Source organism: Lampetra fluviatilis, chromosome 69 (assembly GCF_964198595.1).
Source record: "Lampetra fluviatilis chromosome 69, kcLamFluv1.1, whole genome shotgun sequence".
In the NCBI taxonomy this organism is placed as follows: domain Eukaryota; kingdom Metazoa; phylum Chordata; class Hyperoartia; order Petromyzontiformes; family Petromyzontidae; genus Lampetra; species Lampetra fluviatilis.
This window is the reverse complement of record NC_136343.1, coordinates 5,887,421-5,914,920: the sequence shown is the minus strand read 5'-3', so window position 1 is coordinate 5,914,920 and position 27,500 is coordinate 5,887,421. Positions and strand designations below refer to the sequence as shown.

Sequence of the window (27,500 nt, the reverse complement as noted above, 5' to 3'; positions counted from 1 at the left end):
TCTCTCTGTGTCTCTCTCTGTGTCTCTCTCTGTGTCTCTCTGTGTCTCTCTCTCTGTGTCTCTCTGTGTCTCTCTCTGTCTCTCTCTCTGTGTCTCTCTCTGTGTCTCTCTGTGTGTGTCTCTGTGTCTCTCTGTGTCTCTCTGTGTCTCTCTCTCTGTGTCTCTCTCTGTGTCTCTCTCTGTCTCTCTGTGTCTCTCTCCGTCTCTGTCTCTGTGTCTCTCTGGTCACCGGTGCTCCAGGCACGTGACCGCCACCCTCCCCGGCTCCCGGCACGAGTCGCTCGCCCTCTGGAGTCGCCCCTGGGCGACTACGAGTCGCTCCGTGCAGGACGACACGGCCCACAGCGCCTGCGAGAGCTCCTGGCGCTGAAACGTCGTGTCCACCACACGCGCCTCTGCACAGGTAGAGGTACAGGGGGAGGGGGGTCCAGGTAGCCTCTCATTCGGATGGTGGGGCACTCACTCATTCACTCACTCAGTCACCCACTCACTCATTCATTCACTCAGTCACTCATTCATTCATTCACTCACCCACTCACCCACCCACCCACTCACCCACCCACTCACCCACCCACTCACTCACTCACCCACCCACTCACTCACCCACCCACTTACCCACCCACCCACTCACCCATCCACCCACTCACACACCCACTCACCCACCCACTCACCCACTCACACCACCCACTCACCCACTCACCCACCTACCCACTCACCCACCCACTCACCCACCCACTCACCCACCCACTCACCCACTCACCCACCCACTCACCCACCCACTCACCCACCCACTCACCCACTCACCCACTCACCCACCCACTCACCCACCCACTCACCCACCCACTCACCCACTCACCCACCCACTCACCCACCCACTCACCCACTCACCCACCCACTCACCCACCCACTCACCCACTCACCCACCCACTCACCCACTCACCCACCCACTCACCCACTCACCCACCCACTCACCCACCCACCCACCCACTCACCCACCCACTCACCCACTCACCCACCCACCCACTCACCCACCCACCCACCCACTCACCCACCCACTCACCCACCCACCCACTCACCCACCCACTCACCACCACTCACCCACCCACTCACCCACTCACCCACCCACTCACCCACCCACCCACTCACCCACCCACTCACCCACCCACTCACCCACTCACCCACCCACTCACCCACCCACTCACCCACTCACCCACCCACTCACCCACCCACTCACCCACTCACCCACCCACCCACCCACCCACTCACCCACCCACTCACCCACTCACCCACCCACTCACCCACCCACCCACCCACTCACCCACCCACTCACCCACTCACCCACCCACCCACTCACCCACCCACTCACCCACCCACTCACCCACTCACCCACTCACCCACCCACTCACCCACCCACCCACCCACTCACCCACCCACTCACCCACTCACCCACCCACTCACCCACCCACCCACCCACCCACTCACCCACCCACTCACCCACTCACCCACCCACTCACCCACCCACTCACTCACCCACCCACCCACCCACCCACTCACTCACTCACCCACCCACCCACCCACTCACCCACTCACCCACCCACCCACTTACTCACTCACTCACCCACTCACCCACCCACTCACCCACCCACCCACCCATCCACCCACTCACCCACCCACTCACCCACTCACCCACCCACTCACCCACCCACCCACTCACCCACCCACCCACTCACCCACCCACTCACCCACTCACCCACCCACTCACCCACTCACCCACCCACTCACCCACCCACCCACTCACCCACCCACTCACCCACCCACTCACCCACTCACCCACTCAACCACCCACTCACCCACCCACCCACTCACCCACTCACCCACTCACCCACCCACCCACTTACTCACTCACTCACCCACTCACCCACCCACTCACCCACCCACCCATCCACCCACTCACCTACCCACCCACTCACCCACTCACCCACTCACCCACCCACCCACTCACTCACTCACCCACCCACCCACCCACCCACCCACCCACCTACCCACCCACCCACTCACCCACTCACCCACCCACTCACTCACTCACCCACTCACCACCCACCACCCACCCACCCACTCACCCACCCACTCACCCACTCACCCACCCACTCACCCACCCACCCACTCACCCACCCACCCACCCACCCACCCACCCACTCACCCACTCACCCACCCACCCACCCACCCACCCACTCACCCACCCACTCACCCACTCACCCACCCACTCACCCACCCACCCACCCACTCACCCACCCACTCACCCACTCACCCACCACCCACTCACCCACCCACTCACCCACCCACTCACCCACTCACCCACTCACCCACCCACTCACCCACCCACCCACCCACTCACCCACCCACTCACCCACTCACCCACCCACTCACCCACCCACCCACCCACCCACTCACCCACCCACTCACCCACTCACCCACCCACTCACCCACCCACTCACTCACCCACCCACCCACCCACCCACTCACTCACCCACCCACCCACCCACTCACCCACTCACCCACCCACCCACTTACTCACTCACTCACCCACTCACCCACCCACTCACCCACCCACCCACCCATCCACCCACTCACCCACCCACTCACCCACTCACCCACCCACTCACCCACCCACCCACTCACCCACCCACCCACTCACCCACCCACTCACCCACTCACCCACCCACTCACCCACTCACCCACCCACTCACCCATCCACCCACTCACCCACCCACTCACCCACCCACTCACCCACTCACCCACTCAACCACCCACTCACCCACTCACCCACTCACCCACTCACCCACCCACCCACTTACTCACTCACTCACCCACTCACCCACTCACCCACCCACTCACCCACCCACCCATCCACCCACTCACCTACCCACCCACTCACCCACTCACCCACTCACCCACCCACCCACTCACTCACTCACCCACCCACCCACCCACCCACCCACCCACCTACCCACCCACCCACTCACCCACTCACCCACCCACTCACTCACTCACCCACTCACCCACCCACCCACCCACTCACCCACCCACTCACCCACTCACCCACCCACTCACCCACCCACCCACTCACCCACCCACCCACCCACCCACCCACTCACTCACCCACCCACTCACCCACTCACCCACCCACTCACCCATCCACTCACCCACTCACTCACTCACCCACTCACCCACTCACCCACCCACTCACCCACACACCCACTCACCCACCCACTCACCCACCCACCCACCCACTCACTCACTCACTCACTAACCCACCCACTCACCCACCCACTCACCCACTCACCCACCCACCCACTCATCCACCCACTCACCCACCCACCCACTCACTCACTCACCCACCCACCCACTCACTCACTCACTCACTCACCCACTCACCCACTCACCCACCCACCCACCCACCCACTCACCCACCCACTCACCCACCCACTCACTCACCCACCCACCCACCCACTCATCCACCCACTCATCCACCCACCCACCCACCCACCCACTCATCCACCCACTCACCCAGCCACCCACCCACTCACCCACCCACCCACTCACTCACCCACCTACCCACCCACTCACCCACTCACCCACCCACCCACTCACCCACCCACTCACCCACCCACTCACTCCCCCACCCACCCACCCACTCACCCACGCACTCACCCATTCACCCACCCACCCACCCACCCACTCATCCACCCACTCACCCACCCACCACCCACCCACCTACTCACCCACCCACTCACTCACCCACCCACCCACTCACTCACCCACCCACTCACCCACCCACCCACCCACTCACCCACCCACTCACTCACTCACCCACCCACCCACCCACTCACCCACTCACCCACTCACTCACCCACCCACCCACCCACTCACCCACTCACTCACCCACTCACCCACCCACCCACCCACTCACCCACCCACTCATTCACTCACCCACCCACCCACTCACCCACGCACTCACCCATTCACCCACCCACCCACCCACTCATCCACCCACTCACCCACCCACCCACTCACTCACCCACCCACCCACCCACCCACTCACCCACCCACTCACTCACCCACCCACCCACCCACTCACTCACCCACCCACCCACTCACTCACTCACCCACCCACCCACCCACTCACCCACTCACTCACCCACTCACCCACCCACCCACTCACCCACCCACTCACCCACTCACCCACCCACCCACTCACCCACTCACCCACCCACTCACCCACCCACTCACCCACTCACCCACCCACCCACTCACCCACTCACTCACCCACTCACCCACCCACTCACCCACTCACTCACCCACCCACTCACCCACCCACTCACCCACTCACCCACCCACCCACTCACCCACTCACTCACCCACTCACCCACCCACTCACCCACTCACCCACCCACCCACTCACCCACCCACTCACCCACTCACCCACCCACTCACCCACCCACTCACCCACTCACCCACTCACCCACTCACTCACCCACTCACCCACCCACCCACCCACTCACCCAATGCCCGGGTGCTCTCCCTCTGAGCCGCCTCCGCGAGGTCCCCAGCGCGGAGCTCCGTCGCGCGCTCCGCGGCGGCCACCGTGAGCCCAGACGCGGAGCTCTGCGCGTCGCCCCACTCGCGCAGAGCCCCAGCGCGGAGCTCCGCCTCGGAGCGCAGAGCCCCAGCGCGGAGCTCCGCTTCGGCGGGTCGGCTCCACACGCTCGCCATGGTCTGTGGGGGGGGGGGGGTCTGTCACGTGACCACGTCCAGGTGCACCTAGCCTGGCACAGCAGTCAACCTATAGCACCTGGGTCTGTCACGTGACCTCCTCCAGGTGCACCTAGCCTGGCACAGCAGTCAACCTGTAGCACCTGGGTCTGTCACGTGACCACATGCACCTAGCCTGGCACAGCAGTCAACCTGTAGCACCTGGGTCTGTCACGTGACCCCCTCCAGGTGCACCTAGCCTGGCACAGCAGTCAGCCTATAGCACCTGGGTCTGTCACGTGACCTCCTGCAGGTGCACCTATCCTGGCACAGCAGTCAGCCTATAGCACCTACAGGGTCTGTCACGTGACCCCCTCCAGGTGCACCTAGCCTGGCACAGCAGTCAGCCTGTAGCACCTGGGTCTGTCACGTGACCCCCTCCAGGTGCACCTAGCCTGGCACAGCAGTCAACCTATAGCACCTGCTGGGTCTGTCACGTGACCACCTCCGGGTGCACCTAGCCTGGCACAGCAGTCAACCTGTAGCACCTGGGTCTGTCACGTGACCACATGCACCTAGCCTGGCACAGCAGTCAGCCTGTAGCACCTGGGTCTGTCACGTGACCTCATGCACCTAGCCTGGCACAGCAGTCAGCCTGTAGCACCTGGGTCTGTCACGTGACCAGCTGCAGGTGCACCTAGCCTGGCACAGCAGTCAACCTGTAGCACCTGCTGGGTCTGTCACGTGACCCCCTCCAGGTGTACCTAGCCTGGCACAGCAGTCAGCCTATAGCACCTGGGTCTGTCACGTGACCTCATGCACCTAGCCTGGCACAGCAGTTAACCTGTAGCACCTGGGTCTGTCACGTGACCAACTGCAGGTGCACCTAGCCTGGCACAGCAGTCAACCTATAGCACCTGGGTCTGTCACGTGACCTCCTGCAGGTGCACCTAGCCTGGCACAGCAGCAGCAGAGACGTGAAACTCACCAGAAACTGCGTTGAGGGTGGATGGGTTCAGGTTTGGTAAAATCCACGCGAGAAAATTCAAAACAACTTTTAAAGAAAAGAACTTAAAAATATAATAAAATAAAGGATGAACGAAGACGTGTTTTTCTTTGTAAAGGACGTGTTTATTTGGGGGAGAAAATAGAAAGTTAAAAGTTAAATAATTCTCTTGGAGCAGATCGCTTCGATAGCAGCGACGAGGAATTGAATTGGAGGAGGAGGGGAGGGTTTGTTGACGTCGTTGCCATGGAGACGACAAGCCGCGGTTGCCACGGAGACGACGCCCGGGGGCGTTGCTGCGGGGGCGACGTCACTTCCTGCCCCTCCCGCCCCGTTGCCACGGAGACGACCGGAAGTTGGGCGTGACCAAAATAAAAATAATGGCGGCGGCGTCACGTGTTCATCGACCGGGCGGCCATCTTGGGTAGGGGGTAGTGAGTGAAGGGGGCGTGGTTAACGCGAAATAAATAAATAAATAGGTCGATAACCGAATCAATAACGGTCGGCCCCGTTATCGATCCACTGCTGAGGTCACGTGACATGGGTTGACTGCTGTGCCAGGCTAGGTGCACGAGGAGGAGGTCACGGGTCAGACCCAGCAGGTGCCATGGGTTGTGCTGCTGTGCCAGGCTAGGTGCAGGAGGTCACGGGTCAGACCCAGCAGGTGCCATGGGTTGTGCTGCTGTGCCAGGCTAGGTGCATGGAGGTCACGGGACAATCCCAGCAGGTGCCATGGGTTGACTGCTGTGCCAGGCTAGGTGCAGGAGGTCACGGGTCAGACCCAGCAGGTGCCATGGGTTGACTGCTGTGCCAGGCTAGGTGCATGAGGTCACGGGACAGACCCAGCAGGTGCCATGGGTTGACTGCTGTGCCAGGCTAGGTGCAGGAGGTCACGGGTCAGACCCAGCAGGTGCCATGGGTTGTGCTGCTGTGCCAGGCTAGGTGCATGAGGTCACGGGACAGACCCAGCAGGTGCCATGGGTTGACTGCTGTGCCAGGCTAGGTGCACGAGGAGGAGGTCACGGGACAGACCCTGCAGGTGCCGTGGGTTGACTGCTGTGCCAGGCTAGGTGCAGGAGGAGGTCACGGGACAGACCCAGAAAGTGCTGTGGGTTTCACTGCTGTGCCAGGCTAGGTGCACGAGGAGGAGGTCACGGGACAGACCCAGCAGGTGCCATGGGTTGACTGCTGTGCCCGGCTAGGTGCAGGAGGAGGAGGTCACGGGACAGACCCAGCAGGTGCCATGGGTTGTGCTGCTGTGCCAGGCTAGGTGCAGTAGGAGGAGGTCACGGGACAGACCCAGCAGGTGCCATGGGTTGTACTGCTGTGCCAGGCTAGGTGCAGGAGGTCACGGGACAGACCCAGCAGGTGCCGTGGGTTGACTGCTGTGCCAGGCTAGGTGCAGGAGGAGGTCACGGGACAGACCCAGCAGGTGCCATGGGTTTCACTGCTGTGCCAGGCTAGGTGCACGAGGAGGAGGTCACGGGACAGACCCAGCAGGTGCCGTGGGTTGACTGCTGTGCCAGGCTAGGTGCATGGAGGTCACGGGACAGACCCAGCAGGTGCCATGGGTTGACTGCTGTGCCAGGCTAGGTGCATGTCACGGGACAGACCCTGCAGGTGCCATGGGTTGACTGCTGTGCCAGGCTAGGTGCAGGAGGTCACGGGTCAGACCCAGCAGGTGCCATGGGTTGACTGCTGTGCCAGGCTAGGTGCATGTCACGGGACAGACCCTGCAGGTGCCATGGGTTGACTGCTGTGCCAGGCTAGGTGCAGGAGGTCACGGGTCAGACCCAGCAGGTGCCATGGGTTTTACTGCTGTGCCAGGCTAGGTGCATGAGATCATGGGACAGACCCAGCAGATGCCATGGATTGACTGCTGTGCCAGGCTAGGTGCACGAGGAGGAGGTCACGGGACAGACCCAGCAGGTGCCGTGGGTTGACTGCTGTGCCAGGCTAGGTGCAGGTGCCCCACGGACCATCAACTATCACAACAACAACCTCCCTCTCTCATCATCATCACATCATGGTGGCTAGGGAGATGTTGACTACCTCGCCTGATCTACAGGAGGTCGTGGGTTCAATCCCTGCTGTGTAGAGTCTGCGTCTCTCTCACGAGGGAGATGTTGACTACCTCGCCTGGTCTACAGGAAGTCGTGGGTTTGATCCCAGACCCTGGGAGGACGTGGGTTCGATCCCGGACCCTGGGAGATGTTGACTACCTCGCCTGGTCTACAGGAGGTCGTGGGTTCGATCCCTGACGCCTGCTGTCTGTGTGGAGTCTGCGTCTCTCTCACGAGGGAGATGTTGACTACCTCGCCTGGTCTACAGGAGGTCGTGGGTTCAATCCCTGCTGTGTGGAGTCTGCGTCTCTCTCACGAGGGAGATGTTGACTACCTCGCCTGGTCTACAGGAGGTCGTGGGTTCAATCCCTGCTGTGTGGAGTCTGCGTCTCTCTCACGAGGGAGATGTTGACTACCTCGCCTGGTCTACAGGAGGTCGTGGGTTCAATCCCTGCTGTGTGGAGTCTGCGTCTCTCTCACGAGGGAGATGTTGACTACCTCGCCTGGTCTACAGGAGGTCGTGGGTTCAATCCCTGCTGTGTGGAGTCTGCGTCTCTCTAACGAGGGAGATGTTGACTACCTCGCCTGGTATACAGGAGGTCGTGGGTTCGATCCCTGACGCCTGCTATCTGTGTGGAGTCTGCGTCTCTCTCTCACAAGGGAGATGTTGACTACCTCGCCTGGTCTGCAGGAGGTCGTGGGTTCAATCCCTGACGCCTGCTATCTGTGTGGAGTCTGTGTCTCTCTCACGAGAGAGATGTTGACTACCTCGCCTGGTCTACAGGAGGTCGTGGGTTCAATCCCTGACGCCTGCTATCTGTGTAGAGTCTGTGTCTATCTCACGAGGGAGATGTTGACTACCTCGCCTGGTCTACAGGAGGTCGTGGGTTCAATCCCTGACGCCTGCTATCTGTGTAGAGTCTGTGTCTCTCTCACGAGGGAGATGTTGACTACCTCGCCTGGTCTACAGGAGGTCGTGGGTTCAATCCCTGACGCCTGCTATCTGTGTGGAGTCTGCGTCTCTCTCTCACAAGGGAGATGTTGACTACCTCGCCTGGTCTACAGGAGGTCGTGGGTTCAATCCCTGACGCCTGCTATCTGTGTGGAGTCTGTGTCTCTCTCACGAGAGAGATGTTGACTACCTCGCCTGGTCTACAGGAGGTCGTGGGTTCAATCCCTGACGCCTGCTATCTGTGTAGAGTCTGTGTCTATCTCACGAGGGAGATGTTGACTACCTCGCCTGGTCTACAGGAGGTCGTGGGTTCAATCCCTGACGCCTGCTATCTGTGTAGAGTCTGTGTCTCTCTCACGAGGGAGATGTTGACTACCTCGCCTGGTCTACAGGAGGTCGTGGGTTCAATCCCTGACGCCTGCTATCTGTGTGGAGTCTGCGTCTCTCTCTCACAAGGGAGATGTTGACTACCTCGCCTGGTCTGCAGGAGGTCGTGGGTTCAATCCCTGACGCCTGCTATCTGTGTAGAGTCTGTGTCTCTCTCACGAGGGAGATGTTGACTACCTCGCCTGGTCTACAGGAGGTCGTGGGTTCAATCCCGGGAGATCACGATGTTTGCTGCTGCTGCTATTTGGAGTTTGCGATTCCGTGAGAAAAAAATGGAATCAACAACAACGAATGTGGGCGTGTCCTGGATGGGGAATCCCCAGTGACGTCACTTCCCCCCCCCCTCTTTCTCACTCCCCCATATTTGGGCATCGTGGAGTTGTGGGTGGGGGGGATAATCCCCCCACGCCCATGACGTCACCTCCCCCTCTCCATCGTGGAGTCGGGGCGGTGGGAATCCCCCGTGACGTCACCTCACCCGCCATATTTGGGCATCGTGGAATGAGGGATTCCCCCATGACGTCAGATCCTTCCCTCAATCGTGGAGTCGGCGGTGGGAATTCCCCGTGACGTCACCTTGCCCTCCTCCCTCACCCATATTTGGGCATCGTGGAGTTGGAAGAGGGGGGGGTGATCCCCCGTGACGTCACCTCCCCCCCTCCAACTCCATATGGGGGTGGTGACGTCACGGAAATTCTGTCACTCTTCTCCCCCTACCCATATTTGGGCATAGTGGAGTTGGAGGGGGAATCCCTCGTGACGTCACTTCCCCCTACCCATATTTGGGCATAGTGGAGTTGGAGTGGGGGGGGGAAGGGTGAGGAATCCCCCGTGACGTCACCTTGCCCTCCTCCCCCACCCATATATGGGCATCGTAGAGTTGGAAGGGGAATCCCCTCAATCCACACCCCATATTTGGGCATAGTGAAGTTTGGGGGGGGGGGAAAGAATTCCTCCGTGACGTCACTTCCCCACCCATATTTGGGCATCGTAGAGTTGAGGGGGGAATCCGTGACGTCACTTCCCCTCCCACGTATTTGTGCATCGTGTAGGGTGGGGGGAGGGGTGTTCCCCCGTGACGTCAGAGGGGGGGGGTGTGGGTGTGTGGTGGGGGCTACTTGGGTGGGTGGGGGCTGCTTGAGATGGTGGGTGGGGGCTGCTTGGGTGGGTGGGTGGGGGCTGCTTGGGTGGGTGGGTGGGGGCTGCTTGGGTCGGTGGGGGCTGCTTGGGTGGGTGGGGGCTACTTGGGTGGGTGGGGGCTGCTTGGGTGGGTGGGGGCTGCTTGGGTGGGTGGGGGCTGCTTGGGTGGGTGGGTGGGGGCTGCTTGGGTGGGTGGGGGCTGCTTGGGTGGGTGGGGGCTGCTTGGGTGGGTGGGGGCTGCTTGGGTGGGTGGGTGGGGGCTGCTTGGGTGGGTGGGGGCTACTTGGGATGGTGGGTGGGGGCTGAGAAATCCCCCCCTCCCCGCCAGCGCGCGCGCGACCCGGTCGTGACGTCACGCGCCGACACGCGGGAAACCGCGGCGCATGCGCAGTGACGCGATCCGGAAGCGATTTGACACGCGCGCGCGCGGGAGAGCGAGAGAGAGTGGGGAGCGAGTCGAGAGGAGAGATACAAAGACGGCCGTGGGGGAGCTGAGGAGAAGAGGGAGGTCACGTGTCCGAAGTTCGCGCTATTTTTTCCCCTTTTCACCTCACCCCCCGTCACCCCCCTCCCCCTTCAACTTAAAAAAAAAAGTTCCAACAAAAACTAAAGTACAACGATTTGAGCGCTGCTTTAATCGGGGGAGGCGTGAGGCGTGAGGCGTGAGGGGATTTTTTTGTTGGCGGGGTTCGTTCGCCTCTGAGGGGGGAAATGGGCGACAACGTTTTCGCCATCGACCTCACGGACGGCGCCGAGGGAGCCGAGGAGACGTCATCCGCCTCTGCCGACGACGACGAAGACGACGGCGGAGCTGAGGAGACGGCGGTTAGTGACGAGACACCCTCATTAGCATAACTAGCCACGCCCATCGTCATCACTCGTCACCCTCGTTAACATAACTAGCCACGCCCATCGTCGCTCGGCATCATCATTAACATAACTAGCCACGCCCATAATCCTCGCTAGCCACGCCCATCACTCGCTACCCTCATTGACATCCCTAGCCACCCTCATTAACATAACTAGCCACGCCCGTCATCATCACTAGCCACGCCCATCAACACTCGCCATCCTCATTAACATAACTAGCCACTCCCATCGTCACTCGTCACCATCGTTAACATAACTAGCCACGCCCATCATCACCACTAGCCACCCTCATTAACATAACTAGCCACTCCCACTAACTAGCCACCCTCATTAACATAACTAGCCACTCCCATTATCACTCGCCACCCTCATTAACATCACTCGCCATCCTCATTAACATAACTAGCCACGCCCACTAACAACTAGCCACCATCATTAACATAACTAGCCCCGCCCACTTGCCACTCGCCCCGCCCACATCCTCCCAGACGATTGGATGGCCAGCAGGCCACGCCCATCACGTGATCGGACCACTCTCCACAGAGGCCACGCCCATCGATTTAAAGCGCCACGCGCGCCGAGCAGTGACGACCCCGACTTACGAACACATCCGGGTATGTAGTGTGCGTTGGTCCCCGACTTACGAACGTTCAGTTTCGTCAATTTTTTTTTAAGTATTTAGGATTTAAAGCTTCTTGCGTGACTGCAGGGATTCATCTTCTTGGTTCTTTCGGTAAAGTCACCACGTAGAAGGGAAGTAATAAAATAATAAAATTAAAACATAATAAAATGATTATTTTATAATAAAAATAAAAAATAATAAAATAAAACATTTCGATTTAAAGCTTTCGTGACTGCAGGGATTCATCTTCTTGGTTCTTTCGGTAAAGTCGTCACGTAGAAGGGAAATAATAATATATTATTATCATATTTTATTATTTAATTTTCCAAAGTTTAAATTTTTTTATTTTATTATTTAGGAGGATTTAAAGCGCCGCTTTCGCCGGGCGGTGGCGTCCCCGACTTACGAACACATCCGGGTGTGTACAGTGAGCGTTAGTCCCCGACTTACGAACGTACAGTTTCGTTACATTTTTATTTTTTTTTAAAGTATTTATGAGAAGTGGTGAACTAATCGCGTACATATAGTGTCAATGGTAATAGCTGCTTAGACTTTGTTTATATTGTTTTGCAAGGGTTCACATTGAGCTGATGCGGTGTAGCAGAGAGACCCAGAGAGACCCATAGAGATTCATAGAGACCCATAGAGACCCACAGAGACCCATAGAGATACACAGAGACGCATAGAAACCCATAGAGACACACAGAGACCCATAGAGACACACAGAGACCCACAGAGATACACAGAGACCCACAGAGATACACAGAGACGCATAGAAACCCATAGAGACACACAGAGATACACAGAGACCCATAGAGACACACAGAGACACATAGAGACACATAGAGATACACAGAGACCCACAGAGATACACAGAGACGCATAGAGACCCATAGAGACACACAGAGATACACAGAGACCCATAGAGACACACAGAGACACATAGAGACACATAGAGATACATAGAGACACATAGAGACACATAGAGACCCATAGAGATACACAGAGACCCATAGAGATACACAGAGACGCATAGAGACCCATAGAGACACACAGAGATACACAGAGACCCATAGAGACCCACAGAGATACATAGAGACCCATAGAGATACACAGAGACCCACAGAGACCCACAGAGACACACAGAGACCCACAGAGATACACAGAAATACACAGAGACCCACAGAGACCCACAGAGACACACAGAGACCCACAGAGACCCACAGAGACCCACAGAGACACATAGAGACACATAGAGATACACAGAGACCCATAGAGACCCACAGAGACCCATAGAGATACACAGAGACCCATAGAGACCCACAGAGACCCATAGAGATACACAGAGACCCATAGAGACCCACAGAGACCCATAGAGACACACAGAGACCCATAGAGACACACAGAGACACATAGAGACACATAGAGATACACAGAGACCCATAGAGACCCACAGAGACACACAGAGACCCACAGAGACACATAGAGACCCACAGAGATACACAGAGACCCACAGAGACACACAGAGACACATAGAGACCCACAGAGATACACAGAGACCCATAGAGACCCACAGAGACACACAGAGACCCACAGAGACACACAGAGACACACAGAGACACACAGAGACACACAGAGACCCACAGAGACACATAGAGACACATAGAGACCCACAGAGATACACAGAGACACACAGAGACACACATAGACACACAGAGACCCACAGAGACTCACAGAGACACATAGAGACCCACAGAGATACACAGAGACACAGAGACCCACAGAGACACATAGAGACCCACAGAGATACACAGAGACCCATAGAGACCCACAGAGACACACAGAGACCCACAGAGACACACAGAGACCCACAGAGACACACAGAGACACACAGAGATACACAGAGACCCACAGAGACGCACAGAGATACACAGAGACCCACAGAGACTCACAGAGACACACAGAGACCCACAGAGACACACAGAGATACACAGAGATGCACAGAGACCCACAGAGACTCACAGAGACACACAGAGACCCACAGAGACACACAGAGACACACAGAAACCCACATAGACCCACAGAGACACAGAGATACACAGAGACCCACAGAGACTCACAGAGACACACAGAGACCCACAGAGACACACAGAGACACACAGAGACCCACAGAGATACACAGAGACCCACAGAGACCCACAGAGACACACAGAGATACACAGAGACACACAGAGACCCACAGAGATACACAGAGATACACAGAGACCCACAGAGACACACAGAGACACACAGAGATACACAGAGACACACAGAGACCCACAGAGATACACAGAGATACACAGAGATACACAGAGACACACAGAGACACACAGAGACCCACAGAGATACACAGAGACACACAGAGATACACAGAGACACATAGAGACACACAGAGACCCACAGAGATACACAGAGACCCACAGAGACACACAGAGACACACAGAGATACACAGAGACACACAGAGACCCACAGAGATACACAGAGATACACAGAGACACACAGAGACACACAGAGACACACAGAGATACACAGAGACACACAGAGATACACAGAGACACACAGAGACACACAGTGACTCTCTTTATCTCTGTGTATCTCTATGTATATATCTCTATGTGTGTGTCTCTGTGTATCTCTCCCCCCCAGGGCTGCTGTATGTGTATCTCTCTATGTATGTATCTCTATGTATCTCTATCTCTGTATCTCCCCCTGGCAGGGCTGTATGTGTGTGCATCTCTCTATGCATATCTCTCTATGTATGTATCTCTATCTCTGTGCATCTCTCTATGTATATCTCTATATGTATGTATCTCTATCTCTGTGCATCTCTCTATGTATATCTCTATATGTATGTATCTCTATCTCTGTGCATCTCTCTATGTATATCTCTATATTTATGTATCTCTATCTCTGTGCATCTCTCTATGTATATCTCTATATGTATGTATCTCTATCTCTGTGCATCTCTCTATGTATATCTCTATATGTATGTATCTCTATCTCTGTGCATCTCTCTATGTATATCTCTATATGTATGTATCTCTATCTCTGTGCATCTCTCTATGTATATCTCTATATGTATGTATCTCTATCTCTGTGTATCTCTCTATGTATATCTCTATATGTATGTATCTCTATCTCTGTGCATCTCTCTATGTATATCTCTATATGTATGTATCTCTATCTCTGTGCATCTCTCTATGTATATCTCTCTATGTATGTATCTCTATCTCTGTGTATCTCTCTATGTATATCTCTATATGTATGTATCTCTATCTCTGTGTATCTCTTTATGCATATCTCTATATGTATGTATCTCTATCTCTGTGTATCTCTCTATGTATATCTCTCTATGTATGTATCTCTATCTCTGTGTATCTCTCTATGTATATCTCTCTATGTATGTATCTCTATCTCTGTGTATCTCTCTATGCATATCTCTATATGTATGTATCTCTATCTCTGTGTATCTCTCTATGTATATCTCTATATGTATGTATCTCTATCTCTGTGCATCTCTCTATGCATATCTCTATATGTATGTATCTCTATCTCTGTGTATCTCTCTATGTATATCTCTATATGTATGTATCTCTATCTCTGTGTATCTCTCTATGCATATCTCTCTATGTATGTATCTCTATCTCTGTGTATCTCTCTATGTATATCTCTATATGTATGTATCTCTATCTCTGTGTATCTCTCTATGTATATCTCTCTATGTATGTATCTCTATCTCTGTGTATCTCTCTATGTATATCTCTATATGTATGTATCTCTATCTCTGTGTATCTCTCTATGCATATCTCTATATGTATGTATCTCTATCTCTGTGTATCTCTCTATGTATATCTCTCTATGTATGTATCTCTATCTCTGTGTATCTCTCTATGCATATCTCTATATGTATGTATCTCTATCTCTGTGTATCTCTCCCAGCCAGGGCTGCATGTGTGTGTGTGTGTGTCTCTATCTCTCTATGTATCTCTATGTATATCTCTGTGTATCTCCCCCCAGGGCTGCATGTGTGTCTCTCTCTATGTATATATCTCTATGTATCTCTATCTGTGTATCTCCCCCCAGGGCTGCATGTGTGTGTGTGTGTCTCTCTATGTATCTCTATGTATCTCTATCTGTGTATCTCCCCCCAGGGCTGCATGTGTGTGTGTGTGTCTCTCTATGTATCTCTATGTATCTCTATCTGTGTATCTCCCCCCAGGGCTGCATGTGTGTGTGTGTGTCTCTCTATGTATCTCTATGTATCTCTATCTGTGTATCTCCCCCCAGGGCTGCATGTGTGTGTGTGTGTGTCTCTCTATGTATCTCTATGTGTGTGTATCTGTGTATCTCCCCCCAGGGCTGCATGTGTGTGTGTGTGTCTCTCTATGTATCTCTATGTATCTCTATCTGTGTATCTCCCGCCAGGGCTGCATGTGTGTGTGTGTGTCTCTCTATGTATCTCTATGTATCTCTATCTGTGTATCTCCCCCCAGGGCTGCATGTGTGTGTGTGTGTCTCTCTATGTATCTCTATGTATCTCTGTGTGTATCTCCCCCCAGGGCTGCATGTGTGTGTGTGTGTCTCTCTATGTATCTCTATGTATCTCTATCTGTGTATCTCCCGCCAGGGCTGCATGTGTGTGTGTGTGTCTCTCTATGTATCTCTATGTATCTCTATCTGTATATCTCCCCCCCCCAGGGCTGCATGTGTGTGTGTGTGTCTCTCTATGTATATATCTCTATGTATCTCTATGTATCTCTATCTGTGTCTCTCCCCCCAGGGCTGCATGTGTGTGTGTGTGTCTCTCTATGTATCTCTATGTATCTCTATCTGTGTATCTCCCCCCAGGGCTGCATGTGTGTGTGTGTGTCTCTCTATGTATCTCTATGTATCTCTGTGTGTATCTCCCCCCAGGGCTGCATGTGTGTGTGTGTGTCTCTCTATGCATCTCTATGTATCTCTATCTGTGTATCTCCCCCCAGGGCTGCATGTGTGTGTGTGTGTCTCTCTATGTATCTCTATGTATCTCTATCTGTGTATCTCTCCCCCCAGGGCTGCATGTGTGTGTGTGTGTCTCTCTATGTATCTCTATGTATCTCTATCTGTGTATCTCCCCCCAGGGCTGCATGTGTGTGTGTGTGTCTCTCTATGTATCTCTATGTATCTCTATCTGTGTATCTCCCCCCAAGGCTGCATGTGTGTGTGTGTGTCTCTCTATGTATCTCTATGTATCTCTATCTGTGTATCTCCCCCCAGGGCTGCATGTGTGTGTGTGTGTCTCTCTATGTATCTCTATGTATCTCTATCTGTGTATCTCCCCCCAAGGCTGCATGTGTGTGTGTGTGTGTCTCTCTATGTATCTCTATGTATCTCTGTGTGTATCTCCCCCCAGGGCTGCATGTGTGTGTGTGTGTCTCTCTATGTATCTCTATGTATCTCTATCTGTGTATCTCCCCCCAGGGCTGCATGTGTGTGTGTGTCTCTCTCTCTATGTATCTCTATGTATCTCTATGTGTGTATATCTCTGTGTATCTCCCCCCAGGGCTGCATGTGTGTGTGTGTGTCTCTCTATGTATCTCTATGTATCTCTGTGTGTATCTCCCCCCAGGGCTGCATGTGTGTGTGTGTGTCTCTCTATGTATCTCTATGTATCTCTATCTGTGTATCTCCCCCCAGGGCTGCATGTGTGTGTGTGTCTCTCTCTCTATGTATCTCTATGTATCTCTATGTGTGTATATCTCTGTGTATCTCCCCCCAGGGCTGCATGTGTGTGTGTGTGTCTCTCTATGTATCTCTATGTATCTCTGTGTGTATCTCCCCCCAGGGCTGCATGTGTGTGTGTGTGTCTCTCTATGTATCTCTATGTATCTCTATCTGTGTATCTCCCCCCAGGGCTGCATGTGTGTGTGTGTCTCTCTCTCTATGTATCTCTATGTATCTCTATGTGTGTATATCTCTGTGTATCTCCCCCCAGGGCTGCATGTGTGTGTGTGTCTCTCTCTATGTATCTCTATGTATCTCTATGTATCTCTATGTATCTCTATGTATCTCTGTGTATCTCCCCCCAGGGCTGCATGTGTGTTGATGACGATGACGCTGGAACCACGGAACTTCTGGTTCTGGGTTCCCAGCTGGGAGCGCTGGGGGGGGGTGGGGGGGGCCCCCCCTCGCCCCCCCCGGGGCCAGACGCGTTCCAGCTGCTACGTGTACTGGGACAGGGCGCCTACGGGAAGGTGAGTCTAGTGTGTAGTGTAGTAGTGTATAGTGTAGTGTATAGTGTATAGTGTAGTGTAGTAGTGTATAGTGCAGTGTATAGTGTAGTGTAGTAGTGTATAGTGTAGTGTAGTAGTGTATAGTGTAGTGTAGTAGTGTATAGTGTAGTGTATAGTGTAGTGTAGTAGTGTATAGTGTAGTGTAGTAGTGTATAGTGTAGTGTAGTAGTGTATAGTGTAGTGTAGTAGTGTAGTGTGTAGTGTATAGTGTAGTGTAGTAGTGTATAGTATAGTGTAGTAGTGTATAGTGTAGTGTATAGTGTAGTAGTGTATAGTATAGTGTAGTGTAGTAGTGTAGTGTAGTAGTGTATAGTGTAGTGTATAGTGTAGTGTAGTAGTGTATAGTGTAGTGTAGTAGTGTAGTGTAGTAGTGTATAGTGTAGTGTAGTAGTGTATAGTGTAGTGTATAGTATAGTGTAGTAGTGTATAGTGTAGTGTAGTAGTGTATAGTGTAGTGTAGTAGTGTATAGTGTAGTGTATAGTATAGTGTAGTAGTGTAGTGTAGTAGTGTATAGTGTAGTGTATAGTGTAGTGTAGTAGTGTATAGTGTAGTGTAGTAGTGTAGTGTAGTAGTGTATAGTGTAGTGTAGTAGTGTATAGTGTAGTGTATAGTATAGTGTAGTAGTGTATAGTGTAGTGTAGTAGTGTATAGTGTAGTAGTGTATAGTGTAGTGTAGTAGTGTATAGTGTAGTGTATAGTATAGTGTAGTAGTGTATAGTGTAGTGTAGTAGTGTATAGTGTAGTGTAGTAGTGTATAGTGTAGTGTAGTAGTGTAGTGTAGTAGTGTATAGTGTAGTAGTGTATAGTGTATAGTGTAGTGTATAGTGTAGTAGTGTATAGTGTAGTGTATAGTGTAGTAGTGTATAGTGTAGTGTAGTAGTGTATAGTGTAGTGTATAGTGTAGTGTAGTAGTGTATAGTGTAGTGTAGTAGTGTATAGTGTAGTAGTGTAGTGTAGTAGTGTATAGTGTAGTGTAGTAGTGTATAGTGTAGTGTATAGTATAGTGTAGTAGTGTATAGTGTAGTGTAGTAGTGTATAGTGTAGTGTAGTAGTGTATAGTGTAGTGTATAGTATAGTGTAGTAGTGTATAGTGTAGTGTAGTAGTGTATAGTGTAGTGTAGTAGTGTTGTGTATAGTATCGTTTAGTAGTGGTTGATGTTGGTTATGATGATGGTATTGGTGGTGATGTTGCTGATGATGATGATTTTGATGATGTTGTTGATGATGATGTTGATGATGTTGCTGATGATGATGCTGCTGCTGATGATGATGATGCTGATGATGATGATGCTGATGATGATGATGCTGATGATGATGCTGGTGATGATGATGATGCTGCTGATGATGATGATGCTGATGATGATGCTGATGATGATGATGATGCTGATGATGATGATGCTGATGATGATGATGCTGATGATGATGATGCTGCTGATGATGCTGCTGCTGATGATGATGCTGCTGATGATGCTGCTGATGCTGCTGATGATGCTGCTGCTGATGATGATGCTGATGATGATGATGATGCTGATGATGATGCTGGTGATGATGATGATGCTGCTGATGATGATGATGCTGGTGATGATGATGATGTTGCTGATGATGATGATGATGATGTTGCTGATGATGATGATGATGTTGCTGATGATGATGATGATGTTGCTGATGATGATGATGATGTTGCTGATGATGCTGGTGATGATGATGATGTTGCTGATGATGATGATGATGATGCTGGTGATGATGATGATGTTGCTGATGATGATGATGATGTTGCTGATGATGATGATGATGCTGCTGATGATGATGCTGCTGCTGATGATGATGATGATGCTGATGATGATGATGATGCTGATGATGATGATGATGATGCTGATGATGATGATGATGATGCTGATGATGATGATGATGATGCTGATGATGATGATGCTGCTGCTGATGATGATGTTGCTGATGTTGGTGGTGGTGATGATGATGTTGATGATGAAGATGTTGCTGCTGATGATGATGTTGCTGCTGATGATGATGTTGCTGATGATGATGATGTTGCTGCTGATGATGATGATGCTGATGTTGGTGGTGGTGATGATGATGTTGATGATGAAGATGTTGCTGCTGATGATGATGTTGCTGATGTTGGTGGTGGTGATGATGATGTTGATGATGATGATGTTGCTGCTGATGATGATGTTGCTGATGTTGGTGGTGGTGATGATGATGTTGATGATGAAGATGTTGCTGCTGATGATGATGTTGCTGCTGATGATGATGTTGCTGCTGATGATGATGTTGCTGATGATGATGATGTTGCTGCTGATGATGATGATGTTGATGATGATGATGTTTATGGTGATGGTGATGATGTTGATGATGATGATGTTTATGGTGATGGTGATGATGTTGATGATGATGATGTTGATGATGATGCTGCTGATGATGATGATGATGTTCATGGTGATGGTGATGAAGGTCTTCCAAGTCAGAAAGGTTTTGGGAGCAGATTCCGGGAAAATTTTCGCGATGAAAGTTCTAAAAAAGGTGAGTGTGTGTGTGTCTATGTGTGTGTGTGTCTATGTGTGTGTGTGTCTATGTGTGTGTGTGTCTATGTGTGTGTGTGTCTATGTGTGTGTGTGTCTATGTGTGTGTGTGTCTATGTGTGTGTGTGTCTATGTGTGTGTGTGTCTATGTGTGTGTGTGTCTATGTGTGTGTGTCTATGTGTGTGTGTGTCTATGTGTGTGTGTGTCTATGTGTGTGTGTGTCTATGTGTGTGTGTGTCTATGTGTGTGTGTGTCTATGTGTGTGTGTGTCTATGTGTGTGTGTGTCTATGTGTGTGTGTGTCTATGTGTGTGTGTCTATGTGTGTGTGTGTCTATGTGTGTGTGTGTCTATGTGTGTGTGTGTCTATGTGTGTGTGTGTCTATGTGTGTGTGTGTCTATGTGTGTGTGTGTCTATGTGTGTGTGTGTCTATGTGTGTGTGTGTCTATGTGTGTGTGTGTCTATGTGTGTGTGTGTCTATGTGTGTGTGTGTCTATGTGTGTGTGTGTCTATGTGTGTGTGTGTCTATGTGTGTGTGTCTATGTGTGTGTGTGTCTATGTGTGTGTGTGTCTATGTGTGTGTGTGTCTATGTGTGTGTGTGTCTATGTGTGTGTGTGTCTATGTGTGTGTGTGTCTATGTGTGTGTGTGTCTATGTGTGTGTGTGTCTATGTGTGTGTGTCTATGTGTGTGTGTGTCTATGTGTGTGTGTGTCTATGTGTGTGTGTCTATGTGTGTGTGTGTCTATGTGTGTGTGTGTCTATGTGTCTATGTGTGTGTGTCTATGTATGTGTGTCTGTCTCTCTCTGTGTCTGTGTGTGTCTGTGAGTGTGTGTGTGTGTCTCTCTGTGTGTGTGTCTAAGTAGGCCAGTATTGTCTGCAACGCTAAAGACACGGCTCACACTCATGTGTGTCTGTGTGTGTCTGTGTGTGTCTGTGTGTGTGTCTGTGAGTAAGTGTGTCTGTGTGTTTACGTGAGTGTGTGTCTGTCTCTCTCTGTGTGTCTCTGTGTGTCTCTCTGTGTGTGTCTAAGTAGGCCAGTATTGTCTGCAACGCTAAAGACACGGCTCACACCCGTGTCTGTCTGTGAGTGTGTGTGTGTCTGTCTGTGAGTGTGTGTGTCTGTGTGTGTCTGTGTGTGTGTCTGTGTGTCTCTCTGTGTGTGTGTGTGTCTGTGTGTGTGTGTGTGTCTGTGTGTTTATGTGAGTGTCTGTCTGTGTCTCTCTGTGTGTGTCTCTCTGTGTGTGTCTCTCTCTGTGTGTGTGTCTAAGTAGGCCAGTATTGTCTGCAACGCTAAAGACACGGCTCACACCCGCGTGTGTGTGTCTGTGTGTGTGTGTGTTTACGTGTGTGTCTGTGTCTCTCTCTGTGTGTCTCTGTGTGTCTGTGTGTCTGTGTGTGTGTCTGTGTGTTTGCGTGTGTCTCTGTGTGTGTCTAAGTAGGCCAGCATTGTCTGCAACGCTAAAGACACGGCTCACACCCGTGTCTGTCTGTGAGTGTGTGTGTGTCTGTCTGTGAGTGTGTGTGTCTGTGTGTGTCTGTGTGTGTGTCTGTGTGTCTCTCTGTGTGTGTGTGTGTGTCTGTGTGTGTCTGTGTGTTTATGTGAGTGTCTGTCTGTCTCTCTCTGTGTGTGTCTCTCTGTGTGTGTCTCTCTGTGTGTGTGTGTCTAAGTAGGCCAGCATTGTCTGCAACGCTAAAGACACGGCTCACACCTGCGCTGAGCGCAGCATCCTGGAGATGATTCAACATCCCTTCATCGTGGATCTGGCCTACGCGTTCCAGACGGGGGGAAAACTCTACCTCATCCTGAGTTTCTCAGCGGTACTCACCCACTACTCACTCACTGTGTGTGTGTGTACGTGTGTGTGTGGGAGAGTGGGTGGGTGGGTGGGTGAGTGGGTGAGTGGGTGGGTGGGTGAGTGAGTGTGTGTGTACGTGTGTGTGTGGGAGAGTGGGTGGGTGAGTGTGTGAGTGGGTGAGTGTGTGGGAGAGTGGGTGGGTGGGTGAGTGGGTGAGTGGGGTGAGTGGGTGGGTGAGTGAGTGAGTGGGTGTGTGTGTGGGAGAGTGGGTGGGTGGGTGAGTCGGTGAGTGGGTGAGTGAGTGGGTGAGTGGGTGGGTGGGTGGGTGAGTGTGTGAGTGGGTGAGTGTGTGAGTGGGTGAGTGGGTGGGTGAGTGGGTATCTGTGTGTGTGTACGTGAGTGTGTGTGTGTTTCTCTGCGTGTGTGTGGATCGTGGATCTGGCCTATGCGTTCCAGACGGGGGGAAAACTCTACCTCATCCTGGAGTTTCTCAGCGGTACTCACCCACTACTCACTCACTCACTACTCACTCACCACTCACTCACTCACTACTCACTACTCACTCACCACTCACTCACTCACTGTGTGTGTGTGGATCGTGGATCTGGCCTATGCGTTCCAGACGGGGGGAAAACTCTACCTCATCCTGGAGTTTCTCAGCGGTACTCACCCACTACTCACTACTCACTCACCACTCACTCACTCACTCACCACTCACTCACTCACTGTGTGTGTGTGTACGTGTGTGAGTGTGTGTGTACGTGTGTGTGTGGGAGAGTGGGTGGGTGGGTGGGGTGGGTGAGTGGGTGAGTGGGTGAGTGGGAGAGTGGGTGGGTGGGTGAGTGGGTGAGTGAGTGGGTGAGGGGGTGAGTGGGTGGGTGGGTGGGTGAGTGGGTGAGTGGGTGGATGGGTGGGGTGGGTGAGTGGGTGGGTGGTTGGGTGAGTGGGTGAGTGGGTGAGTGAGTGTGTGAGTGGGTGGATGGGTGGGTGGGTGGGTGAGTGTGTGAGTGTGTGAGTGGGTGGGTGAGTGGGTGAGTGGGTGGGTGGTTGGGTGAGTGGGTGAGTGGGTGAGTGAGTGGGTGGATGGGTGGGTGGGTGGGTGGTGAGTGTGTGAGTGTGTGAGTGGGTGGGTGAGTGGGTGAGTGGGTGGGTGGGTGAGTCGGTGAGTGGGTGAGTGAGTGGGTGAGTGGGTGGGTGGTTGGGTGAGTGGGTGAGTGGGTGGGTGGGTGAGTGGGTGGGTGTTGGGTGAGTGGGTGAGTGGGTGAGTGGCTGAGTGGTGAGTGAGTGAGTGGGTGTGTGAGTGGGTGGGTGAGTGAGTGGGTGAGGGGGTGAGTGGGTGGGTGGGTGGGTGAGTGGGTGAGTGGGTGGATGGGTGGGTGGTGAGTGGGTGGGTGGTTGGGTGAGTGGGTGAGTGGGTGAGTGAGTGTGTGAGTGGGTGGATGGGTGGGTGGGTGGGTGAGTGTGTGAGTGTGTGAGTGGGTGGGTGAGTGGGTGAGTGGGTGGGTGGTTGGGTGAGTGGGTGAGTGGGTGAGTGAGTGGGTGGATGGGTGGGTGGGTGGGTGAGTGTGTGAGTGTGTGAGTGGGTGGGTGAGTGGGTGAGTGGGTGGGTGGGTGAGTCGGTGAGTGGGTGAGTGAGTGGGTGAGTGGGTGGGTGGTTGGGTGAGTGGGTGAGTGGGTGGGTGGGTGAGTGGGTGGGTGGTTGGGTGAGTGGGTGAGTGGGTGAGTGGCTGAGTGGGTGAGTGAGTGAGTGGGTGTGTGAGTGGGTGGGTGAGTGGGGTGGGTGAGTGGGTGAGTGGGTGAGTGGGTGGGTGAGTGGGTGAGTGGGTGGGTGGGTGAGTGGGTGAGTGGGTGAGTGGGTGGGTGGGTGGGTGAGTGTGTGAGTGGGTGGGTGAGTGGGTGAGTGGGTGGGTGGGTGGGTGAGTGGGTGGGTGGTTGGGGTGAGTGGGTGGGTGGTTGGGTGAGTGGGTGGGTGGTTGGGTGAGTGGGTGAGTGAGTGTGTGAGTGGGTGGATGGGTGGGTGGGTGAGTGGGTGGGTGAGTGGGTGGGTGAGTGTGTGAGTGTGTGAGTGGGTGGGTGAGTGGGTGAGTGGGTGGGTGGGTGAGTCGGTGAGTGGGTGAGTGAGTGGGTGGGTGGGTGAGTGGGTGAGTGGGTGGGTGGGTGAGTGAGTGTGTGAGTGGGTGGGTGGATGGGTTGGGTGGGTGAGTGGGGTGGATGGGTGGGTGGGTGAGTGGGTGGGTGAGTGGGTGGGTGAGTGTGTGAGTGTGTGAGTGGGTGGGTGAGTGGGTGAGTGGGTGGGTGGGTGAGTCGGTGAGTGAGTGGGTGGGTGGGTGAGTGGGTGAGTGAGTGGGTGAGTCGGTGAGTGGGTGAGTGAGTGGGTGAGTGGGTGGGTGGGTGAAGTGGGTGAGTGGGTGGGTGGGTGAGTGGGTGGGTGGGTGAGTGGGTGGTGTGGTGGGTGAGTGAGTGAGTGTGTGAGTGAGTGTGTGTGTGAGTGTGTGAGTGAGTGAGTGTGTGAGTGAGTGAGTGTGTGAGTGAGTGTGTGTGTGAGTGTGTGAGTGAGTGAGTGTGTGAGTGAGTGAGTGGGTGAGTGAGTGAGTGTGTTGAGTGAGTGTGTGGGTGAGTGAGTGTGTGAGTGAGTGAGTGTGTGAGTGAGTGTGTGAGTGAGTGTGTGGTGTGGTGAGTGTGTGAGGTGTGTGAGGAGTGTGTGAGTGGGTGAGTGAGTGGGTGAGTGAGTGGGTGAGTGAGTGAGTGAGTGAGTGAGTGAGTGAGTGAGTGTGTGAGTGGTGGGTGGTGAGTGGGTGGGTGGGTGGGTGAGTCAGTGAGTGGGTGAGTGAGTGGGTGGGTGGGTGGGTCGAGTGAGGTTGGTGGAGGTGTGTGAGTGGGTGAGTGGGTGAGTGAGTGAGTGTGTGAGTGAGTGTGTGAGTGGTGAGTGAGTGTGTGAGTGAGTGAGTGTGTGAGTGAGTGAGTGGGTGATGAGTGAGTGTGTGAGTGAGTGTGTGAGTGAGTGTGTGGGTGAGTGAGTGTGTGAGTGAGTGAGTGTGTGAGTGAGTGTGTGAGTGAGTGTGTGTGGTGAGTGAGTGTGAGTGAGTGAGTGTGTGAGTGAGGTGAGTGAGTGGGTGAGGTGAGTGAGTGAGTGTGTGAGTGAGTGAGTGTGTGAGTGAGTGTGTGGAGTGAGTGAGTGTGTGAGTGTGTGAGTGTGTGGGTGAGTGGTGAGTGAGTGTGAGTGAGTGGGTGAGTGAGTGGGTGAGTGAGTGAGTGTGTGAGTGAGTGAGTGTGTGAGTCGGGTGAGTGAGTGAGTGAGTGTGTGAGTGAGTGAGTGAGTGAGTGAGTGTGTGAGTGAGTGAGTGAGTGAGTGTGTGAGTGTGAGTGAGTGGGTGAGTGAGTGTGTGAGTGTGTGAGGTGAGTGTGTGTGTGAGTGAGTGTGTGAGTGAGTGTGTGAGTGTGTGAGTGGGTGGGTGAGTGGGTGAGTGTGTGGTGAGTGTGTGAGTGAGTGAGTGTGTGAGTGAGTGGGTGGGTGAGTGGGTGAGTGTGTGAGTGAGTGTGTGAGTGAGTGTGTGAGTGAGTGGGTGAGTGTGTGAGTGCATGAGTGGGTGTGTGAGTGAGTGTGTGAGTGAGTGGTGAGTGAGTGTGTGAGTGGGTGGGTGAGTGGGTGAGTGAGTGTGTGAGGGAGTGAGTGGTGAGTGAGTGAGTGGGTGAGTGGTGTGGAGTGTGTGAGTGAGTGAGTGGGTGAGTGTGTGAGTGAGTGAGTGAGTGTGTGAGTGTGTGAGTGAGTGTGTGAGTGGTGAGTGAGTGAGTGGGTGAGTGTGTGAGTGGGTGTGTGAGTGTGTGAGTGAGTGGGTGGGTGAGTGGGTGAGTGGGTGAGTGAGTGTGTGTGTGAGTGGGTGAGTGAGTGGTGTGTGAGTGTGTGAGTGAGTGAGTGGGTGTGTGAGTGTGTGAGTGAGTGTGTGAGTGTGTGAGTGAGTGAGTGGGTGAGTGTGTGAGTGGGTGTGTGAGTGTGTGAGTGAGTGGGTGGGTGAGTGGGTGAGTGGGTGAGTGGAGTGTGTGAGTGTGAGTGAGTGAGTGGGTGAGTGTGTGAGTGAGTGTGTGAGTGTGTGAGTGTGTGAGTGTGTGGTGAGTGGGGTGTGTGTGAGTGAGTGGGTGAGTGTGTGGTGAGTGTGTGAGGGAGTGAGTGGTGGTGGTGAGTGGTGAGTGAGGTGTGTGAGTGTGAGAGTGAGTGAGTGGGTGGTGTGTGAGTGATTGAGTGGGTGTGTGTGTGAGTGGGTGTGTGGTGTGGAGTGAGTGGGTGGGTGAGTGGGTGAGTGGTGAGTGAGTGTGTGAGTGAGTGGGTGAGTGAGTGGTGTGTGAGTGTGTGAGTGTGAGTGGTGAGTGGGTGAGTGTGTGAGTGAGTGTGTGAGTGTGTGGTGTGTGAGTGAGTGAGTGAGTGTGTGAGTGGTGAGTGTGTGAGTGTGTGAGTGTGTGAGTGAGTGAGTGTGTGAGTGGTGAGTGTGTGAGTGAGTGAGTGAGTGGTGAGTGTGTGAGTGGGTGTGTGAGTGTGTGTGTGAGTGGGTGTGGTGAGTGAGTGTGTGAGTGAGTGTGTGAGTGAGTGGGTGAGTGTGTGTGTGGTGAGTGAGTGTGTGAGTGTGTGAGTGGGTGAGTGAGTGTGTGAGTGTGTGAGTGAGTGTGTGAGTGAGTGGAGTGGGTGAGTGATTGAGTGTGGTGGGTGAGTGAGTGTGTGTGAGTGAGTGTGTGGGTGAGGGTGAGTGAGTGAGTGAGTGTGTGAGTGGGTGAGTGAGTGGGTGAGTAGGTGTGTGAGTGAGTGTGTGAGTGAGTGAGTGTGTGAGTGAGTGAGTGAGTGTGTGAGTGAGTGAGTGGGTGAGTGAGTGAGTGGTGAGTGAGTGTGTGAGTGTGGTGAGTGAGTGTGTGTGTGAGTGAGTGAGTGAGTGTGTGAGTGTATGAGTGAGTGAGTGTGTGAGTGAGTGGGTGAGTGTGTGAGTGGGTGGGTGAGTGAGTGTGTGAGTGAGTGTGTGAGTGAGTGTGTGAGTGTGTGAGTGAGTGAGTGGGTGTGTGAGTGAGTGGGTGAGTGT

The 27,500-nt window shown here is 53.6% G+C and overlaps 2 protein-coding genes across 2 annotated transcripts in view; one reads left to right on the top strand and one right to left on the bottom strand.

The window, feature by feature from the left end:
* The window catches only part of LOC144952761 (tektin-1-like), a 22,795-nt gene extending 16,821 nt beyond the window's left edge, over positions 1-5,974 (bottom strand). Inside the window, exons 1-3 of the mRNA XM_078883247.1 lie at positions 5,741-5,974; positions 4,563-4,776; positions 230-395 (exon numbers count right to left, since the gene is read on the bottom strand). Coding sequence (XP_078739373.1) covers positions 230-395; positions 4,563-4,773 — 377 coding nt within the window. The 5' untranslated portion in view covers positions 4,774-4,776; positions 5,741-5,974. The remainder of the gene's footprint in view (positions 1-229; positions 396-4,562; positions 4,777-5,740) is intronic.
* Positions 5,975-10,707: 4,733 nt separating this feature from the next.
* Positions 10,708-27,500, top strand: part of LOC144952744 (ribosomal protein S6 kinase beta-2-like) — a 55,346-nt gene continuing 38,553 nt past the window's right edge. Inside the window, exons 1-5 of the mRNA XM_078883235.1 lie at positions 10,708-11,125; positions 17,901-18,065; positions 20,575-20,643; positions 22,316-22,462; position 27,172. Coding sequence (XP_078739361.1) covers positions 11,012-11,125; positions 17,901-18,065; positions 20,575-20,643; positions 22,316-22,462; position 27,172 — 496 coding nt within the window. The 5' untranslated portion in view covers positions 10,708-11,011. The remainder of the gene's footprint in view (positions 11,126-17,900; positions 18,066-20,574; positions 20,644-22,315; positions 22,463-27,171; positions 27,173-27,500) is intronic.